The sequence below is a fragment of the Canis aureus genome, chromosome 1, assembly GCF_053574225.1.
Source record: "Canis aureus isolate CA01 chromosome 1, VMU_Caureus_v.1.0, whole genome shotgun sequence".
Classification (NCBI taxonomy): Eukaryota; Metazoa; Chordata; class Mammalia; order Carnivora; family Canidae; genus Canis; species Canis aureus.
In genome coordinates, this window is record NC_135611.1 from 20,806,131 (window position 1) to 20,830,000 (window position 23,870).

Consider the following 23,870-nt stretch of genomic DNA (forward strand, 5'->3'; position numbering starts at 1 on the left):
AGAAGAGAAAAAAAGAAAAGAAAAGAAAAGAAAAGAAAAGAAAAGAAAAGAAAAGAAAAGAGAGGAGAGGAGAAAGGATTGGCTTTTAGATGTAAGCCAATGCTAGCCCAGTTGCCCTCTGTTCATAACATTTTTAATTGGGGTTAAAAAGAATTTATCAGAAAAAAATTCAGTACATGATAAAGCACCTTTTCTCTTTACCTAACGTTTGAACATACAAGAACTTTTACCACACAGGGCCTCATAAGAAAACAGCTTAGTTTTGCTTTCATAGTTTTTAAGAGTTAGGACTGTTGAATTTTAGGTTCTAAAAGCACCCCAGAAGTCATTTTGCCTGTGCCCCTTATTTTACTGGCGAAGACCAAGGCCCAGAAAGGGGAAGCGACCCAAGCATGGACGCCCACTAGTTAATGGCCAAACTAGGATAGAAACCAGACAAGCCAGCAAAGGAGAGCAGTCCTCTTTGTACTGAATACCACACCGCCGCAGTGAACTTCCTCTCTAACCCAGTACCATAGCAATTTCAAAACTGTGGCTGATACTACAAACCTTTTCATTACTGACTGAAACTAATGAAACCCAAGAAAAAACTATTTTTGTTTTTTATTGAAGTCTAATTAACATACAGTGTTATCTTAGTTTTAAACATATAACATAGTGATTCAACAATTTTGTGCGTACTCAACACTCACCGTGATAGAAACCCAAGGGACTTCCACAGTTGCCCCTTGGCTTCATGCAACAGGAGAGGGTCATGGGCAGGGACGTGTTATCTTGGGTGGCATTAACTGGTATATATAGTCATGAGAGTGGCAGAAGTCAGAAAATTCCAGGGAAGGTCTGACCCATAGAGACTTTGTCGTCTTCAATCTTGCTCCTCTTACCTTTTCACAGATTTTGACTCCATAAAGTTTTGTAGATAATCTGAGCAGATGCTGCATTTCTAAGCAATTACTACCGTAGAATCTCTGGGATCTTAGCTATCCTATCTATCCAAACCCCCCTAAAATCCCCTGCAACGCAGTCAACAAGCCTCTATCAGCCCCCTTCCTCCAAGGATAAATAGCTCTAAATGACCCTAAAGCGCATTTCTATCAAATGTTGGAAAACTCTTCTTTATGTCCGGCCCAAATTTACTTCTTTGTGCAGTCCTCATTTTTCTGGTCACTGAAGTTTACCCCTAAGTCAACCCAACAAATACTTTAGGAACCTAACAGTTCTTTGAAAACAGTCTATTCAGTTGTTTTTTTTCACCCCCCTCTGGGCCGGATATTTATATCTTCAAATATTTACCCACCACCATGAAAGTTTTGATTTTATGACTTTCCAGCGTGTTCCCCCTAGTTTAAAAGGAATGCTTTCTTTTTCAAGGACCTTTGAGCATGTCGAATCTCAAACTGAACATAGTGCTCAAGGAATCATCAGGGTGGACTAGGGTGGATCTACTACCAAACTCATTCAATGATTTGTATCTTCATTTAAAGGCCTTTTTGAAGATGACTTCATCATCCTGCTAGCAAATATTGAACTTATAATCAGCTGAAATCCATAAGTCATACATATCTCAACTACCCTTGTGTACTTTGTGTTGTACCGTCACAAAACTTCATGTTATGCCTTTGTGGGGTTTTGTTGTTTTGCTGTTTCTCGTTGCCTTTGAATTTCAGACTGCAGTCGAAGGTCTTCTGTAGGTCCTCATTCGGTGACATACGCTGCAGCTCTGTCGTGGGTAAATTTGATGGGTGCTATTATTGCCCTTAGCAAAGCCACGAACAAAAATGTTAACTAGGGGAGGGTGTGGAGCCGAAGGCCTGAGGTTCCTGCTACAGACATTCTCTTGACACTTACATTGTCCCTTGCCTTTGGGTTTAATATTTCAACCAGTAATGTTCAACTAATTTTGCTCTCCTGCTCTCCACCTTCTCTCATTTTGACCTTAGCATTATCACAAGACACCTGACATGTGGCATTCCCACGAATGAGGAAGTGAGGTTTGTCCACAAAAACTTGTTCTTCTTGGACCAAAGTGGGTTTGAGAAGTCATTGCCTCCCTCTCACAGCACTTCGAAACTATCTTTTAAATAGCCTATTATAGATTTCACTCAAGATCTTAGTCATCTCCATCATCTTTCCATATCTACTATATAGAAACCCATATAGGCTTCTCTCTTTGATTAGGCTATTTGCCTATCTATAGAGTTTCACCATCTACCCTAATGTCCACAATGATCAGTCTCAACTGAAAGGTTTTTTTTTTTTTTAATCTATATCAATTTTGTACCTTATTTTAAGAAAACTTAAGGGAAAAAAAAAGAAGAAAAAGAACTTGAAGAAATTCCTTTTATTTTCTAAAACTTTTCCTAGCCTTTGGAGATATTCTTGGCATCAAACCTATATAAGCTTAAGGTATAGAACTTGATGATTTAATGCATTTATATATTGCAAAATGATGACCACAGTATGATTAGTGGACACCTCCATCCTCTCACATAATTACCTTTTTCTGTGCGCCTGGTGATAACTTTTTTTAAAGATCTACTCTTAACAACTTCCAAATCTATAATGAAGTATTGTTTATTACTGTCCCCATGTTGTACATTCGATCCCAGGATCTACTCATGTTACAGCTACAAGAGTTACCCTTTGGTCACCATCTCCCCATATCACCCAGGTACCACCATTCTACTATTCTCTTATTTATTTGAGTTCCTTTTTTTTTTTTTTTTAAGATTCTACACATAACATGAGGACATACAGTATTTGTCTTTTTCTGTCTGACTTAAATTCTTTTAACCATGGGTTTAGGTACAGCACCTTCAGAAAGGTAGAGCTCACCATTTGACACTCGGTATTTCTGCCTTAACTTATTCAAAAGCCAAAGGTTTTAAATACAACCACTTACGCTCCATGAACAACCCCTGAGAGTAGTGGTTAGGACATGATGCGTGCCCAGATCCCACAGCAGCGGGTCCAAACTGGGTATATCCCCTTTTTCCCCCCGCCCTCCTCCCCAATACCTCTTTTACTCAAAACAGGCCCTCTGACCTGGAAACAAAATGGTCGGTCTGCGTTGGACCATCAAACCCCAAAGACTCCCTTTTTCCGCTTTAGGACAAAGCAAGCCTAGTTCCCTAATTTTTTCCCCTAAAGTATGTGTTTCACACCCTAGTGTCATGAACTTTAAATAAATTTAAAAAACTGGTTGTTTTCCCCACTTTTAAAATATAAAAACATGTTTAAAAGAGACTCTTCAGCTCCATCATATTTTTACTTTGCTTTCTTCTAAAATAATAGAGGAAAAGGAAGGTAGTAAATGCTTTTTTTTTAACTTTTTATTTTTTTAGGTAAATGCTTTTAATAGCATAGTCATTGTCATATTTTTTATTGAACCTTTACTGGGGACAAGGACATAATGCTAAACCATGCATGGTTTAGAAAAGACACAGCCCTTGCATTTTAAAAAGGTGGTATTACTACCCTTGTTTTCTCAAGAAAGCAGATTTTCTGGGGGAAAGATAATAATTGTATGTATCAGAAACTACACAGATGTTCATTCCTTCATCCTCTGTCTTCTGTGCTTGAGATCCTTTGAAGGTTACAAAATGTGCACGAGACTCTCTGACCCTATAGGCCTTTGACTCCGGGAGGGTGATAACAGGAGTCTGTGCCCAACTGTAATACAAGGTGGAATTATGAAGTGGCTTAAGAAACAGTTCAGAGAAGGAGGAATGTTGTCCAGCCTTAGGAAACACCTTAGGAAAAGCTTCCTGGAAAAGGTGTCATTGAGCCCATGTTAGCATCCGTGTAGGATTTCAGCAGTTAGAGACAGGCTAGAAGCAGCATTGCACAGAACTATCAAATAAAGTGATTAAAAACATATGCAGCAAATAAAGGATCTTATGTGCCCGAATTTTCTGATGATACCAGGCCCTGCAGCACCAGCCAGGCGGCGTTGGGTGGAAAGCCCCTCCTGGAAGCACGGCAGCTCCAACAATTGGCTCAAATATTTCACATGAGAGTCCACAGGAAGAGCGAGTTTTCATGTATATTTTTTTACATCCAAATTAAATTAACTCATGGAATTTTCCACCCTTAGGAATTAAAGTAGCAGCTCATGAAGTAATTCAGTTATGTCATTCATACCAAAACAGAAAATTCTGGAGCAACTTGGCACTGTTTAAAAGCCAAGACTAGGCCTTGGCCATTTTATATATTTTTTTAAAAATCTGTGGTCGTGGTGTTATTTTAACTTTTATTGTGGCTGTAAATTTTTCGAATCAAAAGTATCTTAATTGCTTAGAAAATAGAAGTGTAAAATGGGTTCAAAATAAGAAGAGGGTTTAGGCAAAGCAGCTTTAAGAGTGCAAACCTAAAAAAAAAAATCAAAAAATTAAAAAAAGCTTGAACATCGCATTTCTGAAACACGAGAACTCTACCTAATTGGCTGACATTCACAGTTGTGCATAATTATAGCTTCCTCTCCATCCATAAATCATCTTAAACTATAAAGTTGAGTTTAAGCAAAAGATCTGTCCAATATTAGTTAAATGACATCTTTGGGGAAGCACTGTCCTGATACAATAACCACGTTCATTTTGAAGCCATTAATTGGACACACCGTCAAGACCCAGGGTATTGAGTTTCCACGTTTTAATTTCACGTTTGCCTTCTCCCTGGCTTCTGCACACGGACGGGTCTCGTTTGGAGCTGAAAGTGTGTGAAAGTTATTGGGGAATGGTAGTCTCTGGGTAATGTTTCTGTGAGCTGCCCAGATTCTTCCCCCTGTAGTCTAGATGGGAAACAGCTGGTTTTTGTTTAAAAAGCTGTTTTGCGAAATGTCTGAATCTTGAGGTGTAGGACTGAGGTCACCAGTAAAGCAGGTGCTTGAGAACAAGTGACAATGACTCTGGGGGCCGGCTGGCCCTGTAACCTTCTGCAGGGGACTTCCTAGCAGAGGAACAGTGGGATGTTGGCCCCTGCATGTAGTACACCAACACAGAGAGGTAAGTAATCGCATTAGTGATGCTGTTAGGAACCGAGTATCTTTGAACGTAGCCAGCCCTTGAGTGAATAATTAGCTCAGCCTGAAGGAAACCAAAATGGTTATTTCCCTCGCAAGGCTTCAAATACAAAGGTCCAAGACTTCAGCTTCCCTTAGATGTTATAAGTGCTTGAATTTCCTCTTTAAATACACCCGCAGTAAAAAGAACTACAATTTCAAATGAGTGTACTACCATAACCGAGGATGTCCTCCAAGTCTACGGATGCAGTCGAAGGGCGAAAAGAAACCTGGGTTGGCAAGACCAGTACCAGGGCAGTTTTGAAGAAGACCAAGGGAGGAACATGTGGAATCACTAAAGTCCAGGGCACGTCAGATATCCACCAGTCTGAAGATGAAAGGAAACAACCTCCTCCCCTGGGAGCTGGAGGTTATTAGCAGCTGTTTATCCAGTCGGGAATAGAGATTAACATTGTGATTTTTTTTTTTTTTTTGAGAACTAGAAGAGAATTTGTTTGGGAAGTTGGCTCTTCATATCAAGTCACTGCGCATTGCCAAAAAAAACTTCCTTTCTCAGAACTCATGTACGAGAGTTGAGCAATGTTATGATTCTCTGAGAATCTCTGGATTACCAAAAGTCTATCTCCATTAAATAGAACAGAAAAGGACAGAGAATCTGCCATCGACATGTTCCCTTGAACTCTTTCGATGGGAAACAAGCTGCTTACCTGTTGTCCAGCCTGCCTCCGGAGGGGGGTGCTCCTCCCTGCCCCCACATTCCCCACTGTCCCCCATCTTAATCCTTCCCACTCTAAGGCATACCCAAATGGATTTTGTACATTTTACTCCTTCTTGTCAAATGCCTTTTCATGATATATGGGGAAGCTACTTAGTACCATGTGGAGCTTCAGTCTCAAAACAAACAAACAAAAGAGTTGAATATTGGCATTCCCCCCCCCCCCCGATTTAATGCTACTCTTAATGTCATTTTCTTTTATTAAACCCTTTCTTTTGCTTTTGATCTTATTTATAGCAGAGCCACTGGTCATATGGAAACCATTATTGTATAGTTGGGAGATGAAAGACTTCACTGCAGTTAAATAAGAATGAGTCGTTTGGGCCAATAATACATACATACAGTGAGGTACCATTTGTGTCCAAAATGCCCTGTTTTGTTCACTTTGTAGTAAAGCCTGTGAGGTTTATAAAGGGCTTTACTAAAATCTGCTTTTTGTCCAAACTGTGTAGTCTGACAACATGAAAACACGTTAATATGCAGTCCTTAGCTGCTGCTTCATATAGATTTAATATCAAAATAATGCCACTTCTTGATGTAAAAATAGAAACTTTGATTTAGACTTGAGATGTTATCTCATTGATGCTAAATGTCAGGGTTTTTTTAAAAATCTAAATAATTTATATCAAAAACCTACACATCTTTCAAAGCCTATCTAAAATGCCACCTTCTTGAAGAAGTCCCTGGTTTCTCAGTTCGAGGGTTTCTTTCAAAGCCCATCCTTTAAAACCCTGCATAACCCTGTACTCCTTCATGACATTCACTTTATTTTGTCATATATGCCTCCACCACCATTAGGTTCTAATTATTATTAAGTAATAGATGTATCTTTTATTATTTCTCCTGCAAACACCTAAATAGTGCCTTTTGCATAGCAGACATCTCGGAGGCATTTGTTGAGTTAAACAAAATGTTTATTTTTTTGAGAGAAACGCGCAAAATATGTACTTGACAATATCAAAAGGTTCAGATTCTGGAAATAGCCTCACACATACTTGCCACTTGCGTCATCACCGTTCATGAAGCATCTAATTGCATGTTCTGATATTACAGTCCTATACAATGACCTATGCACCCAGTCCTTGCCCTTGGGATGCTTACATCTCAAGGCAAATATAGGCTTTATCAAAGGCAGCAAAACAGAAGCATTGAAGTGTATGCCCTGCCCTATTTGCATGGCCCTTGAGTGGGTACTGGTGAGGGTGTCCATAATGAACAGTCGGGGGAGAACCCTATTCAGGCCCGGCAAGGTGGTAAGACTTCTGGAGACCCGGACGGTCGATGAGGAGTGCGAATAAGGGGATCTTTGGGACTAATAAAAGAGAAGTGGTTGGTGAGTTGTGCAGAGGAAACCAGCTCTGGGAGGCAGAGCTGGGAGGGCTTGGCTCAAGAGCCTTGCTGATATGGGAGTGAATGCAGCCCTTGGGAAACCCTGAGTGGGTTGAAGTGAACTGAAGTCAGAGATTAAGGAACTTGGTAACAGGAGGGAACTGGAATGATCTTCTGGTGTCCAGGTGAAGGACACAGATGCACAAGGTATCGATCTTAGGCTTGATCCATAGAACAATGAAAAGCTGTGCTGGAACCTTGACATGCAAGGGAACAGGTGACGGGCAGGGAATATAACATTCAAAAGGGGAAAATTTAGGAAGTGATGGGGAAGGAATGTCTCATTAGTTTAGGCAAGCTTGTTACACTTCCACTTCCTTTCCAACTATTTTACAATAGGCATGTGTTACTTGGATGATAAGAAAGGCATTTAAAAAATAAAGGCCAGTTAGGTAAGGCTAAATCCCTAGTGGCGGACCTGCTGGGATGGCTACAGAGCGCGTTGAGTGGAAGCCAGCCCGTGGCTGTGCACCCTCACAGGTGTGTTTGTACTGCAGGATCCAGGACTCTATGAACACATCAAGTCTTTTCCTTCAGTCCAAACGAAAGAAGCTGTGTACAGATGATTGCAAACTTTCACCCGAATCTCTGTGATGGATAGACTTGGTCCACCAGGCATAGACTAGGTTTAGTTCCCTATAGCTTATTTACTAACCTGCTTCCTGGGGCAGGAAGGAATGAAATGGACTCTGTGAGCCACCTGCTGAGGTTCTTACTTGGTGCACTGCGTCCAGTTATGGTTTCCACCATAGGAAACTAATGTAGAGAATTGGGGGCGGAGGGTGGAGACACAGAGGAGAGAAATGAAACAGTTTTAATAGATGGAACGTACGAGTTAAGAAAAAAAAAAGATGAACTGAAATCAGATAACAGCCATTTGCATCTCTCGAATTAAATCACAGGGTCATTCATTTTAACCATTTTGGTGGACATTCAATGGGAGTTTCAGCCTAGCGGATCCCATGACACATCAGGGCTGCCAAGTCGGGGTCATTTACAAGATGTTTAAAATCCTCCTGAAAATGATTTTATCACCGGGAGAATAAGCAGTAAGGAATTACCTTAAATTTCAGGCAAAGCATAAGCGAAGCTGTGAGATTTCTGGGGGAGAAGACAGGTGCTCTCTAGAGGGAGGAAGTCTTCCCCCAATAAACCTCTCCCAGGAATCCAAACCCAAACAAAAGAATTGAATCCAGATCTGACTTTAGTGAAAAGTCCTTTAAATGTTTAATCACAGGAATCTTGGGAAAAAAAAAAAAAAAGGGTCGTCTGATAAGTTCTTAAACTGAGAAATATGGAAGTGATATTTGTGGTTGAAGAGTGGCCCAGCTGGCAGAGCCTTCTCGCACAAAGGACTTGGTTATCGAGGTGGGTCTTGTTTTCCGCGGCCTCTGGGCGCCGCTGGCCCTGCCGCTCCTCGTGGGACGCGCCCCCGCGCCCTGCCCTGCACGTCGGGGTCCCCATCTGGGAGCCATTAGGGTCCGCAGGACCGCGCCCCACCTCCCTACAGGATGCAGTGGGGCCTAAGCGGTGTTTTGCCCGTTTGTGAAAATCAGCTTGCCTTCGCCTAACGTGACGGAGGCCGGCGAGCTCCTTGAAACCGAAATCGGGCGCCCGGCAGCTGCCAGGTAGGGCCAGGTGGGCTCGGCCTCCGCCAGGTAGGGCCAGGTGGGCTGGGTCTCCGCGCGGGCTTCCCGGCCAGACAGCAGAGCTGCCTTCTGCGTCGATGGGTGTCTAATTACAGCGAGAGCCCCTCAAGTTTTCTTTTGGGCTCATGGAAAAACAAGAAGAGAAAGAGAAGAGAGAAAAGTAAAAGCTACCAGGACTTTTTTTCTTTGTCCCATTTCCTTGTTTTGTTTCTTCTTTCTAAAAAACACCCATGTCAAAAGAAAAATTTGCAGCCGGATGCCATGAATAACACCCTCTTCTTCTGCTACACCAAAAAGTTCCTGAGAGCCTATCGGGTCTTGTATCGCTATCGCTTGGTCTAGAAATTGATGAGCAGTTTCCTAGAGTTCCCGCCCTATACTCTTTTAGGAGGATTATGGTAGAAGAGAAGGACCGAGGTCTGAAAGCTGGCTTTGAAGCAGTTATCTCTGGAGATAACATTAACAAGGATTGAATAACTGCCAAATGAAATTTAATACATTTTCCCATCCATGAAATAGGCCTCTTAAATACAACAGAATAATTACTTTCACAATACTCCCTGGAAACAAAGAGAGCAGAAACACTGAATGTCTTTTTTGTTTGTGGTGTTTGTTGGGAGCTCAAGGATCAGGATGAGGGTATTTACCAGGATGCTGCGCGCATCCTCACATTAAAACAGCCTTGCCAGCAGCCACCTAATTCGAAACTGCATGTCTTTTAAATCTGTTTATGTTGGAGGAGTTGTGGCAAATATTACATTTTATAATTTGGTTAGACATCTTGACCTTGGCCATGGTTGGTGAACTATGGTGGATTTTTTTCCCCCTATGATAAAGAAAAATAAAATAGTTTCCGTATCTATAGCTATACACACACACACACACACACACACACACACACAGACACAGGCGTATGTGTATGCACACTGTTGTAAACAAAAGCTCCAGGAAGTAAACGCCTTTTGTCTCTTAACTCCGCTCCCATACACACACCTCAAACCAGATTGTTCGATGCTGTTATAAGTTTTCTGAGCCCAAATTCTATTTTGGTCTTCTTACTAGATGTTTGCCAAGTCACTTAACTATCTCCGACCTTAGCTCCTTAGCTTTCTTCTCTGTAAAATGGAGACTTCAGCCGACCTGGGTTCCAAGTCCCTCAGAACCTTTAAGTCTCTATAGTGTGAATAAAAAGTGTTCCCGATAAATATATCGATTATTTCCTTGGAAAGTATGGTTATTTAAAACTATATGGTGCTTACGTGATTCAGAAGAAGTAATGTACTTCTAACGGTATTTAATTCTTCCCACTGATAAATTAACACGAGAGAGTTTAAATAGCTGTCAGAGCTTGAATATAACTTGACCAAGATGCAGGGTAACTTAGATATTTGTGCATAAGAACCATGATATGGGGGAGCAGGATGTATGGGCAGAAGGGGCAGCCAAGCTTGGACTGTGTGGCCTTGTCTTCTCTTCTTTTGTAGCTTAGTAGGCCAGTAATGGGGACACCTGACCCTAGAGTGGCCCATTCAAAGGATGGCCCATGTCTGCTTCAAACTCATGATCTTGGCCTTCTGAACTCAGAAACACTAAGCCAGAGGGAGTTAGCAGCAGGTACAGAACCTGAAAGAATGTACTGAGAGATAGCATGAAGGAAGAGTCCAGCCTGTAGTCCTGAGGGGACAGAAGCCAGAAAGACAAGAGATACCAGAAGAGGGACAAGAGAGGCTGGAATGGCCCATGAGAGACAACGAGTGGCCTTAGGTCCTAAGAGATCTCTGGGTTCGAAACTCAAATTACAGAAATCTGATAAATGTCCTTTTTGCTTGAGAAACTTACTGTTAAAACTGCCACACTGAATTGATCAGTGCACAGAAATGCCACAGAGGATCACTATAAACTCCACAAGATCGTCTGACTTCTTCACTGTCTCTAGCACCTCCTGGAGGGACAAGCATAAAGTATACTAGTAAATATTTCTTGGATTAATAAATGTACTCTCTGATCAATCAATTAATACTCATTTGAATGATTTTGAAATATATAGGTCTGTCCTTTACATTCAGAATAAATATATCTAAAACCACATTGTAGGTTACTAAGGAGACTATTCTTGAAGATCATAAAAAAAATTAGTATTGATAAAATGAACTGCTTTTTTAGTTAGGCTGGCTTTTAACTTTATTGCTTATCTAGATGAAAATGTTATTAAAATAGGACTTTAGTGAAGTATAGATTTTCTAAAAATAGGTACCATCCTTAGATTCGATTTGTAGGTTGAAGGAATCTGCTTTATTCTTTTTTTCTTATATTTTTAAAAATTTAAATACAATTTGCCAACATACAGTTTAACACCCAGTGCTCATCCCATCATGTGCCCTCCTCATTGTGCTTTTTTTCTAGTTATTTAATTACATATTTATTATCTGGAAGGTGAACAAGCCCTAATCCTTGTGTATATACGTGGCTCCTCCTATTTCAGAGGTCTTCCAGTGATGGATTGTGCTGGCCATTCACTATCTGTCTTTCCTTCTCTCTTTGTGACCAGAAATAATGTTTCTGAAAGAGAAGTGAATGGGGTTAGGGCATGCTGCCTGTGGCCAAGGAAACAAACAAAGCAAAGTTAATTCTTTGGAATACTGTTCCACAGCCCCAGGCAATGGAATTCATCCTGGAAAATCAGGCTCATTACCAGATGGCTCTGGACCCTTCATCATTTATTCATTTGACCTGGAATGTATATAGTTTACTAGGGAAGCCTTAAAACATCAAGAATAGGGGTGCCTGGGTAGCTCAGTCCATTAAGTGTCTGACTCTTGGTTTAGGCTCAGATCATGATCTCAGGGTCGTGATCTCAGGGTCCTGAGATAGAGCCTGCATCAGACTCCACACTGGGTATGGAGCCTGCTTACGATTCTCTCTCTCTCTCTCTTTCTCTAAAAAGAAAATAAAAATTAAAAAAAAAATCAAGAAAAAAAATCAAGAGTAAGTTTGTTCCCAACCTCCTCTATGGAAAATGATTGGTATAAAATTTGAGATGACCAAAAAAAATAAATAAATAAATAAATAAAATAAAATAAAATAAAATAAAATTTGAGATGACCTAAGATGATCTATAGAAAATAGATAAAGTTAGGTAACATGTATGGCTAAAATCCAAACAAATACAGTTGGAACAAACATTTACAATTCTTAAACAGATTTTACTCTCATTGTGTAGAAGGAGGATTTAAAATCAAATGCATGTGAACAAAATAGAGACAAAGAGTGCAAAGATGACCATGAAGGAAGGTACCTTGTGTTCTGAAGGTGTTTGAACCACATCGACTCTCATTTTTAATGTAGTATGCAAGTATTTTCACGTGACAGTATCTATAATTATTATGTACTTATTATATAACGGTTGCTTTGCATATTATCACTCTTTGCAATAAACATGGGACTCATTCTCTATAACTTAGTGTTATTTTCCCATTTGGAATTTGAATAGCTTGTCCTTGGTTACACAGCTAACAGTTACAGGTAAAATCTAGATATTGATTCTCATTATTGTATTCTTTTTACTCAATCTTTCATAATAGTCAAGGCAAAGAAAATATAAAGATAATTGGTTATGGGCTCTTCTTTCCTCCCATAAAAACTAATCTGAATGTGATCTAGAAGGAAAAAAAGAAGTGCAGGATCAATATCTGAATATATTTCAAGTGAAAAGCAAAATATTAACCTTAAATTACATCATACATGCTTACAGAGAAGGCTTAAATATTTTAATATTTTAAAAAAGGAGCCTTTTAATATAAAAGGGATTTACATCATTACTATACTCAAACCTGTGGCTACTTTCAGTGATTACAATTTAGAACCGGAAATTTAAGAGATTAAGCCCATTGGGATACCAATAAATAGGAATCAGCACTAGGATAATTTGGGTTAACACTGATTGATAAACTTAAAGAGCTACCATGTGATCAAGCCTTGTGAAATTCATGCTTACAAGTTGACATCTTAGATTGAAAGGATAATCATCAATCGAATCAGTCTTTTAAATGGACAAATATAAAAATGGCAAACTGACACCTGATTAGAAAATAGCTATCTATCACTCTTGTATTTGGAACGAATATAAAAACAGACCAAGAGTGAGTGAGAAATGGTGGGGTCACCGGGTGGGCCTGCCGCTGCCCCGCCTGTAAGTGGTGGGGCTTGGGTTATCAGAGGAGGCAGCAGTGGCCTGGCGGTGGTGTTAAATATATGAAGGGAGCTTGAAGCACTTATTCCATGAAACTCCAGAAGTTGAAACTAGAATCAGTGGGTGGAATATATAAGGAGGCCAACTTGTGATTAAAATGGAACAGGCTGCTTTAGGAGGTAATCAAGGTCTCCTTACATTTGAAGCACCCACATCGACGCTAAATAGCCACCATTCAGAATGTTCTGGGAAGGGACACAGGCACACAGGTGGCAGACGTCTAGCCCTGGACCCTTAGCTACAGCATTCATTTATATTTCCTGATGCTCAGGAGTCTTGAAGTCCTTTATATTCTTGCTATATTTTGAAGCTGAGCAATTAGTATGATTTACGTGATCCCTCCCTTTTGCCCTGAGTTATTTCCTTCTGTACTGTTTTGGATTATGTAATGGTGATACTTCATACTAGGTTGCCTTTGGAGAGCATGTGTTTCGTTCGGTTCTGTGAATTTTATTGTTGTCGGTTCAGATTCTTGTTGTTGCATTCTTTGGAAATATTCTTTTAAAACATTGGGCAGCAGAAAAGAGGGAAGATTTTCTGCTTTGTGGGGTTTTTGGTTTTGGGATTTGAAAAAAAAAAAACTTTTTGATTCGTAGCAGTGTAAATTCGTGGGTAGATACATGTAGTGTCAGACCCACTGTCCTGCAAAAATGTCCACCTAACAGTGGGCTAAGAGAATAACTACTTGGAGATGCAGATGAAAATGTAAGCCACTCATGTTTCTCTGGGTTTGCAAATGCTTAATGGCTTTGCTTTAAGGCGTAAGCTATAAAGTCAGCAACTGCTGCCTCACTGTCACTCGTGCACCATCTCTGGCCCCCAGAGTGGGTAGTAGTAGTTAATAAAAAGCTCAGCAGTGTGTCTTCCGGACCAAGTCCTAGTGCTCTATTCTGTAATTTTATTCGTGGAAACCTAAAGAATGTTTACAGTATGGTGTCTTCCTAGGATCAGAATAGTGGAGGGGGAAAAAAAAAAAAAGGAAAACTGTCCAAACACCTTTGCGCAGCAATGATGGCATTACTGGTGTGTTTAATAAAACCTTTATTGGTACATTTTCCGGTGTGGTGGCATTGGCAGAAACGGTCCCCCTTTGGATTTGGAGCTCAGCAGCTGATGAAATGCAGTAAACATTAATTTGGAATGGGCTGCCAGTTTTGGAAAGCCAGGTGACATTTTATTATATTTGTACCAAGCAGGGGCTGTGTCCCACACTGCTGCAGCTTCCGCTGTCAGAGGCTTAGCTGGCATTATGGAAAAAAAAAAAAAATGGCAGGCCTGAGAATCTTATCCCCTGAAATGAAAGTCGAATGCCAAATTGAAATTCCTGTAGGATTTCCGATAGCAATGGGGGAATTGAGAAGCCCACAATTAAGCATATGGGCATTAAGATAATTGTCAGATCTGTTGGCGGACATGATAGAAGACAGATGGGCAGGAATCGGCGCGCCCCACTGCCGCACCCTGGGAGCCGACTTGACGTTTACCTGCCCGAGCGGGGAGCGGGGAGCGGGGGGCGATTGTCAGGGGCGGACAGAGCGGTTGGTGCTCGGCGGCGGCTGCGGTTGGTGCTCGGCGGCAGGGCCTGCAGGTGCACGCGTGGTCCTTGCGCGCCCTCTAGCGAAAGGCATTTGGGAGTCTCGCTCTGCAGAGGCCCGGCCTCCTCCTGTGGGCCCTTTGCTGCGCCCACCTCGGGGCCCCACTAACCTGCGTGGCTCCTCTCCCCCCTCCAGGTCGGGGCCCATCGCGAAGACGGCGTGGCCCTGCGAGGCAGCCACTCCCTCGTGCCCAACCAGGTCCCGGTGCCACAGCTTCCCGTGCAGTCTGCGACGTCCCCTGACCTGAACCCACCCCAGGACCCTTACAGAGGTAGGTGGGCCGGATGCGGGCAGGGCCGGCGCCGAGCCCGGGCTCCCTGGGCGCCCATCCCTGCGGAAGCGCTGGCGCAGCACCAGGAGCCAGACTCTGCACCAGGAGGGCAAGCAAATGGGAACATGGTTCTGGGACGGAGCGCGCTAATTGTGTTTCTTCGGGAGCTGTTCTCCTCACACATCCTCTGAAACCCCGGTCCTGTCTCCGCGGGGAAGGACACAGCAACAGCCTGATGAGAGGAAATTTTATTTTAGCTATTTCCACATTTTCCTCATTCGGGTCCTCTAATGTGGTTAGTTGGAGCCTGAAAATGATATTTCCGAATGAAGAGGAAGGAAGGAAATTGTCTCTGTCGTTTAAGATCGAAGGAAATGTAGGTACGTTGCAAAACTGGAACTTGGTGGAATGACATCCGCTCTTTTCATCCCGCCCCACAACGATTGCCTCAAACCCCGGACCCCGGGCAGCACTTGGCGAGCCCGGGGAGGCCCGCCGCGGGGGCCGGGGCCGGGGCCGGGGCCGGGTCGCTTGCTCCCTGGGCGACAGGCCTGCCCAGGGACTAGCAGACACTCAGATGACATCCTCTCATTCCCCCCCACCCCCCGACCATGTGTAGAATAAAGATGAGAACGCTCCCACAGGGATGTGCAGATGCTTTTTTCTTTTTTCACCTGCTGCTAAACATCATACAGATCTGCGTGGTGATCACGTATGTGGAGAGATAGGCCAAGGCTTCTTAAACTTCGGTGTGCAGAGGCGGGACCTGAGGATCTTGTTAAAATGCAGTTTCTGACTCAGTAGGTCTGGGATTCTGCATCTCATGGGCTCCAGTGATGAAGGATGCTCGTGGACCACAGACCAAATTTTGAGTGACTACACAGATTGCAAATAGAGGACCGTACCCAACAGACCTGCTTGTACCTTAAGAAATAAGTAGATTACAGGCAGGTCGAGGCTTAAAATGCACTGTGATCCTGAAAGCTGTAATGTGATCTTGAAAGTTGAGCAGTGATAAAGCTAGAAATGTCTTCGGTGAGCCGCTAACTGCTTTCCATATGTACCACTTCTAAATGCTGATTACTCCTTGACGATAAGAGAAGCCTAATTTCAGAATATCATTAGGGTATCTATTGAAGTCTTGACTGTACATATTTAGCGTACTCCCTGGGAATTATATTTTAAGGACATTTTTCTATTAAATCATTGCATATGGAAGAAACTCAATATAATAGCTGATATTTACTTGGGTTCTTAATCAGAACATTGAGGTGTGTGATTTTCATGATTATGATTTTCATTGCAATTAAGTTGATGTTTTGTAGACAGTGAAATTACCATCTACTCCAAAAGATTGCAAAATAGAATTTAACCTCGGAGCCAATGCGGGGGAAACTTGCTTCCACAGGTGCATTTTTGAAACTTCACCAGATAGCATGAAAAAAAAAAAAAAATACCACCGCAGAAGGATCACAGTTCAGCAGCGTGAATTGGCTAGCTGGCAGCCCCACAGTCTGCAGCGTGTGCGTCTGGGCCTCGGGTCTTCAGTGGAAGCGTCACCTGGTCTCTTTTTTTCCTGTAGGCATGCCACCGGGATTGCAGGGCCAGAGCGTCTCCTCCGGCAGCTCTGAGATCAAATCCGACGACGAAGGCGATGAGAACCTGCAAGACACGAAATCTTCCGAGGACAAGAAGTTAGATGACGACAAGAAGGATATCAAATCGATTACTAGGTCAAGATCTAGGTAACAGTATATGATACTGTCGCTTCATTTAATTCCTTTATTGGACTTTGATGAAGTGAACAGAACAGGAAGAAACTATTCAGTTTTTTCCTGGCAGGTAAACCTACAAGCTGAAAAGAAAAAAATTAAAGGCTTGCTCTAGAGGTACAGAAGTATCATTTAAGGTACCGGTCCTCTAGTGAAGCCTAAAATGTCTTTGCACTTATGAATTTGGACCTCGTGCTCATTGCACGCAGAGTGAACAATTTGTGACCGATTCGAGTGCAAATGGTGGATTGTTTTAAACTATGCTCATTCTGCGAATTTGGTCAGAAATGATCTCTCCAAAACATTTCTAAAAAGAGATCTTAGCCATGCTAAAAACTCAATTGAGGTATATGCAACGATGACTTTTTTCTTCTCTCGAACGTGATAAGATTTCCCAGCTTTATCTTAAACGTGCTGATCTATATAATAACAACAGTGCCTGAATTGCTTACTTTTTTCTCCCAGATCCTCCCTTCTACAGAAAATACAACTGCAGGAAAATAGCTTCTGGTTGGTTTTCTTAAATATCCGATATCTTTACATTAGAATCTCTCTCCTGGAATATTAACCCTAACCTGAGGATCAGGTGGTGTGGGAACACTGTGACACCCATACTCTTTGCCTCAATTCCCGTGGGTTGTTTTATTTATGAACTAAATAAATTGTACTATGAGCACACCTCCCCCTTTTCAAAGCTGTCGTTCTCAGGGTTAGGTCTAACGTCCGTTAGGAATTAAGAATGTGCCACTTTTTCATATTGCCTTTAGAATTACAGGGATATATTTTATTACATGTCCTGCCCAGAGTTCCAAAAATCCTGAAATCTTCTTACCCCTTCCCTCCCACCATCCCTGCAGCTTCCCGACTCTTGGCCACGTTGGTGAAATTTTAAGGAGAGGCTTTCACATCCCTACCATCTTCTCTGTCAGTCCGCTCTCCGTTCTTGGTAATTTAACTAGTGGCCGTGACTGACGTGTATCCATAGATTCCTAGAGGTTTCAGTACAACGTTTTAACTTGCTATTAAGAACCTTCTTATTTTAGAAGGTCACTCTCATGACATTTACTTATACCTCTACGCCTGTGCTGTAAGGCAGTGCCAGGCAGTTTTCTTTGCGTGACCAATCTATTTATTATTTATAAGTGAATAGCCAACCCTAATTAGTTATTAGCCTGACTACGTCTGGAAAACAAGTTCCCACTTTCAGACCCACTTTGTGAAAGCGGTGGTGACCTGTTCTGTGTTTCAAAATGTTACCTGAATTTTGACTTCAGGACGGGCCCAGCAGAGACTTGTCTCTGTCCTCCGTTTCCTCTTTGTTTTCTTTTATGGTGTCCTGCTTGTGTAGTGGGATGTGGATGTGGATTAATGGTAACCTTGGCTTCCTTGCCGCCGTCCCACGGGGAAAGGGAAGGAGGGTTTGGTAGAAGTGAAGAGGATCAGATGGCACAGAGAGAGAACCTTCTCCCACTGGTTCAGTTCAGTTGTGTGCCCACCAACACGCATCTGTGGCAGATGGTCCCGTCTGGAAGGGAGTTTAACCTATGGGGAGATGAGCCAAGGCTTAAAGCATCTTTCTTTGGTGCCTTCCTCTTCCCCTCCCTTACAAGTGTTCTTGGCTCGCCTACGTCACCTACGTTTGCAACATGTGCTTGCAGCCAGAGAATACCACTCCCATTTTTGATTGATTGAAGCTTCTTGGCTATAATTGGTCCTTATTGCAATTTGGAAGCTACCCAGGGATTCTCCAGAGTGGAAGATTCAGAGCCATAGGTGTCAAGCCAACATTCGCTAAGTGTACATTGAATTGACTAGATAACTTACCCCATGTCTTCCTGACCTAAAATGTTGTGATTAACATCTTTATTCTGTGAACATTTCAGATACGTGGAATATTCAAGTAGAGGTTAACCTTCACGGTCCCATAGATTAACGCTTGAACTTCTAGATCAACATCCTTCCAGATGGTCACCCCCATGTTGTTTCATATAACAAGGAGGCTGTTGCTTTTTTATTGTTTATTTTTCATTTGTTTATTTTTTTTATCTCTGTGACACCTCTTACACCCAAAAAGTTTCTTGCTCATGTTAACTGAAACTGTACCACTCAGAGTTCTCTGTTCTGTGCTGCCTTTCTGAGACTATGCATCTCCCATGCCTCTCTTTGTTATATGATCACCCATGAAGCATTTGAAGCCCTGATGTCATGAAACCTTCCTTATAAGACATGCTTTCATTTGACCCATCATCCTGTTTGCCCTCCATTCAAGTTTCTCATTTGTCAGCATGACACCCAGAAGCAGACAGAAGTACTCTTGCCTTTCCAGACTCTACTGGGTCCAAGCATGTTTTTGCTATGAATCACATCATATTTTGGTTCTCATGATCAGGGATGAGCTTTTGGGCTTCATTCTTGACTCACAGTGAGATCATGGTCCTTTATAACGAGTGGGTGTCTGGTATTTGTTTCATCTTGTTTGTTTTGCATAGTGGATGTCAACTCCGGTTTTCCCAACCTGTTTTGGGGATGGCAAACATCCATGATGTTAAAAGCCATGGAGACCATGATGTTTTTTTTAGCCTTTGTTATTTAATGCATGGAGAAAATGGCTCAGATACATTAAGCAGATCGGCCCAGCCTTCAAAGCTAGTTAATAGTGAAACAAGTGGACAGAAGCTCCCTGTCTTCGCTCTCATGGTTCTGGTGTGTTGAATGTAGGACCTTCTTACTCCTGTCTGGCTGCATCATGTTCATTCTGACCTCTCCAGATCTCTTTTTCAAACACTTGTTTTCCTCGGGTTTCAGGTATGAACGTATGAAAGTTAAAAACAGCAACAACAACACACACACACTTTAGCCTAAAGTGCTCTGCTCTGAGGCCATGCAGAGGAGCTTCCAGGCTAAGTTGACCGTGGCCCCGCTGTGCAGAGCACAGCCTTATTGATGAAAGCCGCGTGTGCCCTTGTGCCCCCTGCGTCAGCATGGGCGCGCTCTGGGCCCTGACGTCCACCTCTCCCGTTTTGTTTGGGTTGAGTGTCTGGGAGGAACCGAATGTCCTGTGCATGGATTGTCCCCTCCATCTCTAGCAGTCCCAAGTCAAATGGGTGTGAAGCTCCGCCACGGACAGCGCCGGCGATGGACACGTTCCCCGACAACTCTGGAAGAAGACAAAACTAATTTAGATACCTTCTTTTCCCCCACACCGTTAGAAAATGTCGCATCCCTTCTGTCCCACAGCAATAACGATGACGAGGACCTGACCCCGGAGCAGAAGGCGGAGCGCGAGAAGGAGCGGAGGATGGCCAACAACGCCCGCGAGCGCCTGCGCGTCCGCGACATCAACGAGGCTTTCAAGGAGCTCGGCCGCATGGTGCAGCTCCACCTCAAGAGTGACAAGCCCCAGACCAAGCTCCTGATCCTCCACCAGGCCGTGGCCGTCATCCTCAGCCTGGAGCAGCAAGTTCGAGGTCAGTGCCAGCCCGCCACCTCCTGGCAGCAGGCACGGGAGCTTGGGGCCGCAGTGAGCGGGGGTGGATGGACGTGCCAGGCCTCAAGAGCAGGAGCAGAGGAGCAGACCCTTAAGCATTGCTCAGAGCGGCGGGCCCGGTGCAGAGCACGTCTGAACCTGGGCAGCAACCCTTTCTCCCGTAGTTAAGTTGCCCCTACCCGCTAAGACTACGCTGTGACGTTTCCACGTGCGCTCTCAGCAGTTGAGGTTGGGTGTATTGGTTGTGCCAACTTTCTTATTCTGAGAAGTGGCTGTGCCAGGGCACCAAGCAGTTCAACTTGTACCAGTGACTGCCCAGACGGGTCGCAGTAGTGAGCCTTTCCCAGCCCTTGCTTTTGCCCTGTAATAGTAGAAACACAGAAAAAAAGGGTCAACAGATGTGCAGAGTAGTGCCTTCCCGCCCTCCACCAGGAGCCCTGGCGCTAAATGACTGCTCTGCTTCAATCTTCCACAGAAAGGAATCTGAATCCGAAAGCCGCGTGTCTGAAAAGAAGGGAGGAAGAGAAGGTGTCCTCAGAGCCTCCCCCGCTCTCCTTGGCGGGCCCGCACCCTGGAATGGGAGATGCGTCAAACCACATGGGACAGATGTAAAAGGGCAAGTTTGTTCTCAGCCATTTTGGAAACCTTTTCCCTTGTCCTTCCCTCCTCACCAAGGCACCAGCCATGAAAGTCCACTTCTGCTCGAATGAACACATTTTTCCCCCTTGGGAATTAAAAAAATAAAAAAAAAAAGAGTTTAAAAATTAAAAAAAAAAAACTTCTTCTGCTGTAAGTGTATTAATTGATTCTCCTCTCTTTTTCCCTTCTCAGGTCCAAGCTGCCACATTGCTTCATTAATACAAGAGACCACTTCCTTAACAGCTGTATTATCTTAAACCCACATAAACACTTCTCCTTCACCCCTTTTTTTGTAATATAAGACAAGTCTGAGTAGTTATGAATCGCAGACGCAAGAGGTTTCAGCATTCCCAATTATCAAAAAACCGAAAAACACACAAAAAAAAAGAAAGAAAAAAAGTGCGACTTGAGGGGTGACCCTCTAACATATCATTCAGAATGTGCAAAGCGGCGTGTGCAGGCTGAGACGCAGCCCAGAGACTGAATGGCAATCTTTCCACACTGTGGAACAATGCATTTGTGCCTAAACTTCTTTTGGAGAAAAAAAAATATAATTAATTTGTAAGTCTGAAAAAAAAATATTTAATTTAAAAAATTGTAAACTTGCAATAATGAAAAAGTGTACTTCTGAAGAAAACCACATGAACGTTTTTGTTGGTATTGAAGTCAGCTAGTGTTTATAATTACTGGATATTGAATAAGGGAAGCCCGGCTGCCCTCGTAACAAAACCAGCAAACGTCCTGATGACAACGAAGTGATGACATTAGCCATTCCTTAGGGTAGGAGGAACAGATGGATCTTATAGACCTATGACAAATATATATATAAATATATATATAAATATATATTAAAAATTTAGTGACTATGGTAAGCTTTTGTTCATTTGTTTCAGACTTTTTTCTCCTGTAAAAAAATAGTACTGATTAACTTTTTTAAAAGAAAGATTTTACTGTAAATACGGATTTTTTTTGTTGGGTTTTTTTTTTGTTGTTGTTGTTTCTGTTTCTGGGTTTTTGTTTTTTTTTTGTTTTTTTTTTTGTTTTTGTTTTTTTTTTTTTTGGTTTTTGTTTTGTTTTTTTTCTTTTTTTTTTCTTTCTTTTTTTTTTTTTTTTTTTTGGTCTTATTCTTGTCCCTTCCCCTGGTTTGTTATTGTCACCTGTAGTACCAACTCTGCTTCCGGAGGGGTAGTGCAGGATAAAATGCTGACTCCGATGTTGCTTTTCATTCATAAATAAGTAGAAAGTTGTTTCTCCAGTCTTTTGGGAACACAGGACTTAAAAGTCACATCATGTGTAGATATTACAAGCAGCATTACCAAGACATGGCAAAAAGAGTTTGTCTGAACTGTAATGTTGCGTTTGTGACCCTATTCTGGGATTTTCAGAGGTACAAGGTTAGAATGCTACAATGTTACCACTGTGCCTTCCAATGTTTATATCATCGGAAACATAACATAATCAAAGTGGCTGTGATTTAACAAAATGATTCAAGTGTTACCTACATGTGTAGCCGAAGTAGTGTGCAGTGAGGCGTTTCTGAATACATGGTCAGATTTTTGGAAAAAAACAAAAACAAAAAAAACAAGTAAAGTTCAAAAACCATCAAATGAGAAAATTGCAAGTAGTGTGACAGAGCTGATTGATTTTGTTGCTTTCTTGATTTTTTGTTTTCAAAATGGGTTTACTAAGATGTAGATGACTTAACTGCCTCCTCCTTCGTCTGAAAAAATGCCAATATTCAATCATCATGCAGCATTATAACAAGCCTTATAAGTCCTAAAGCATTAAGTTGCACTTTCTTGAGGAGGGGTAGTGCAGTATTTCTCTGGCCAGTATGAATGAAGTTTATACTTAACATATTTGATAGATCAAGCTATGGCACAGCAACTCATCAGATAGCTAGCTTTGACGTCTGGGCACAATTGAACCAACTTCCATCGTGAATCTTTATAATGATTGACTTTGGTGTATAGTGCAGTAAACAAATAGTGCTCCTAGTTAAGTATTTGTCAGCATCCTTTTGTCTCTAACTCGTTTCTATTTTTACAGCCACACAATCTTGGCATGTATTAAGAGAAAAAAAAATCCCTGTTCAAGTAGTTTTTCCACCTATCAGCACTGAGTAAATGCCATAAATCCATCGAAATGGTCTAAATGTTCCATCTGTTCTCCTGTTTTGCCAGTTATATAGTAATGAAATACATTTGTAAATTTTATGCAACAAATGGCAAACGTATCATTATTTTGAAATTGTGTATGTAAAAGTTATATTTTTACATGTAGACTCTTGTTATTATGTGTTTTAATACATTGTATCAGTTTTTGTTGTTTTCTTTTTTTTTTTTTTTAACTGTGTGGTTTAAAAAACGTCTCATTTAAATGAAATAGTGAGCTACAGGAATCTGAATTTTATGTTCATTTCCGAAAATGTAAGAACAAATAAGATAGTTACCACGTGGTCATCTTTTACAAACCCATAAACATTTTGATGAGCTGTGTGTGTGTTGAAAACTGTAAATATGTTCAGTAGCGATAAAACGAAAATACTTTGATTTGTTGATAAGTTCCTAAAATGTGGAGGTGGATTAAAACCTTAGGAGAATAGCAGAAATCAAACTTCATGGAGTTATTTTGAGGCTTTCCTACGAAATGTATGAACAAAGGGGCTCAAAGAAAGGCATGGAAGACAACGATGTATACTCTCCCCTCCTCCCGAACAATGGAAACCATGTGTACTTGTTCCTTCAGTATGTTAAAGATTTCCTTTTAGTGGTACATTCTGCACTCATTTTGTATAGTCTACCAAGGCGGGTATCCCTAGGAACAATATTATATAGGAAGCAGGTATACTCTGATCACATTCAGGATAAGTGTACAGAAGAAAATACGGTGTTTACTCTTTAGGGAACTGGAAACACTCCCTGCATTGATGTACATTTTAAGAATGGCACTTTTGATACATGTTATCATAAAGGTGCTTAATAGAGCTGATTTAAAGTTTTTCAAACCTGTAAGCAAAGCAAA

At 41.8% G+C, this 23,870-nt stretch overlaps 1 protein-coding gene across 26 annotated transcripts in view; it reads left to right on the forward strand.

The window, feature by feature from the left end:
* The window catches only part of TCF4 (transcription factor 4), a 360,507-nt gene that overhangs the window by 334,678 nt on the left and 1,959 nt on the right, over positions 1-23,870 (forward strand). For 21 of the 26 annotated variants that reach the window (XM_077892071.1, XM_077892125.1, XM_077892061.1 and 18 more), the window contains 5 exons: positions 14,813-14,948; positions 16,531-16,693; positions 19,958-20,187; positions 20,683-20,823; positions 21,039-23,870. The exon at positions 21,039-23,870 is cut by the window's right edge and continues 1,959 nt beyond it. In XM_077892071.1, coding sequence (XP_077748197.1) covers positions 14,813-14,948; positions 16,531-16,693; positions 19,958-20,187; positions 20,683-20,819 — 666 coding nt within the window. In that variant the 3' untranslated portion in view covers positions 20,820-20,823; positions 21,039-23,870. The remainder of the gene's footprint in view (positions 1-14,812; positions 14,949-16,530; positions 16,694-19,957; positions 20,188-20,682; positions 20,824-21,038) is intronic. The other 5 variants (XM_077892087.1, XM_077892107.1, XM_077892096.1 and 2 more) reach the window with 1 other exon arrangement.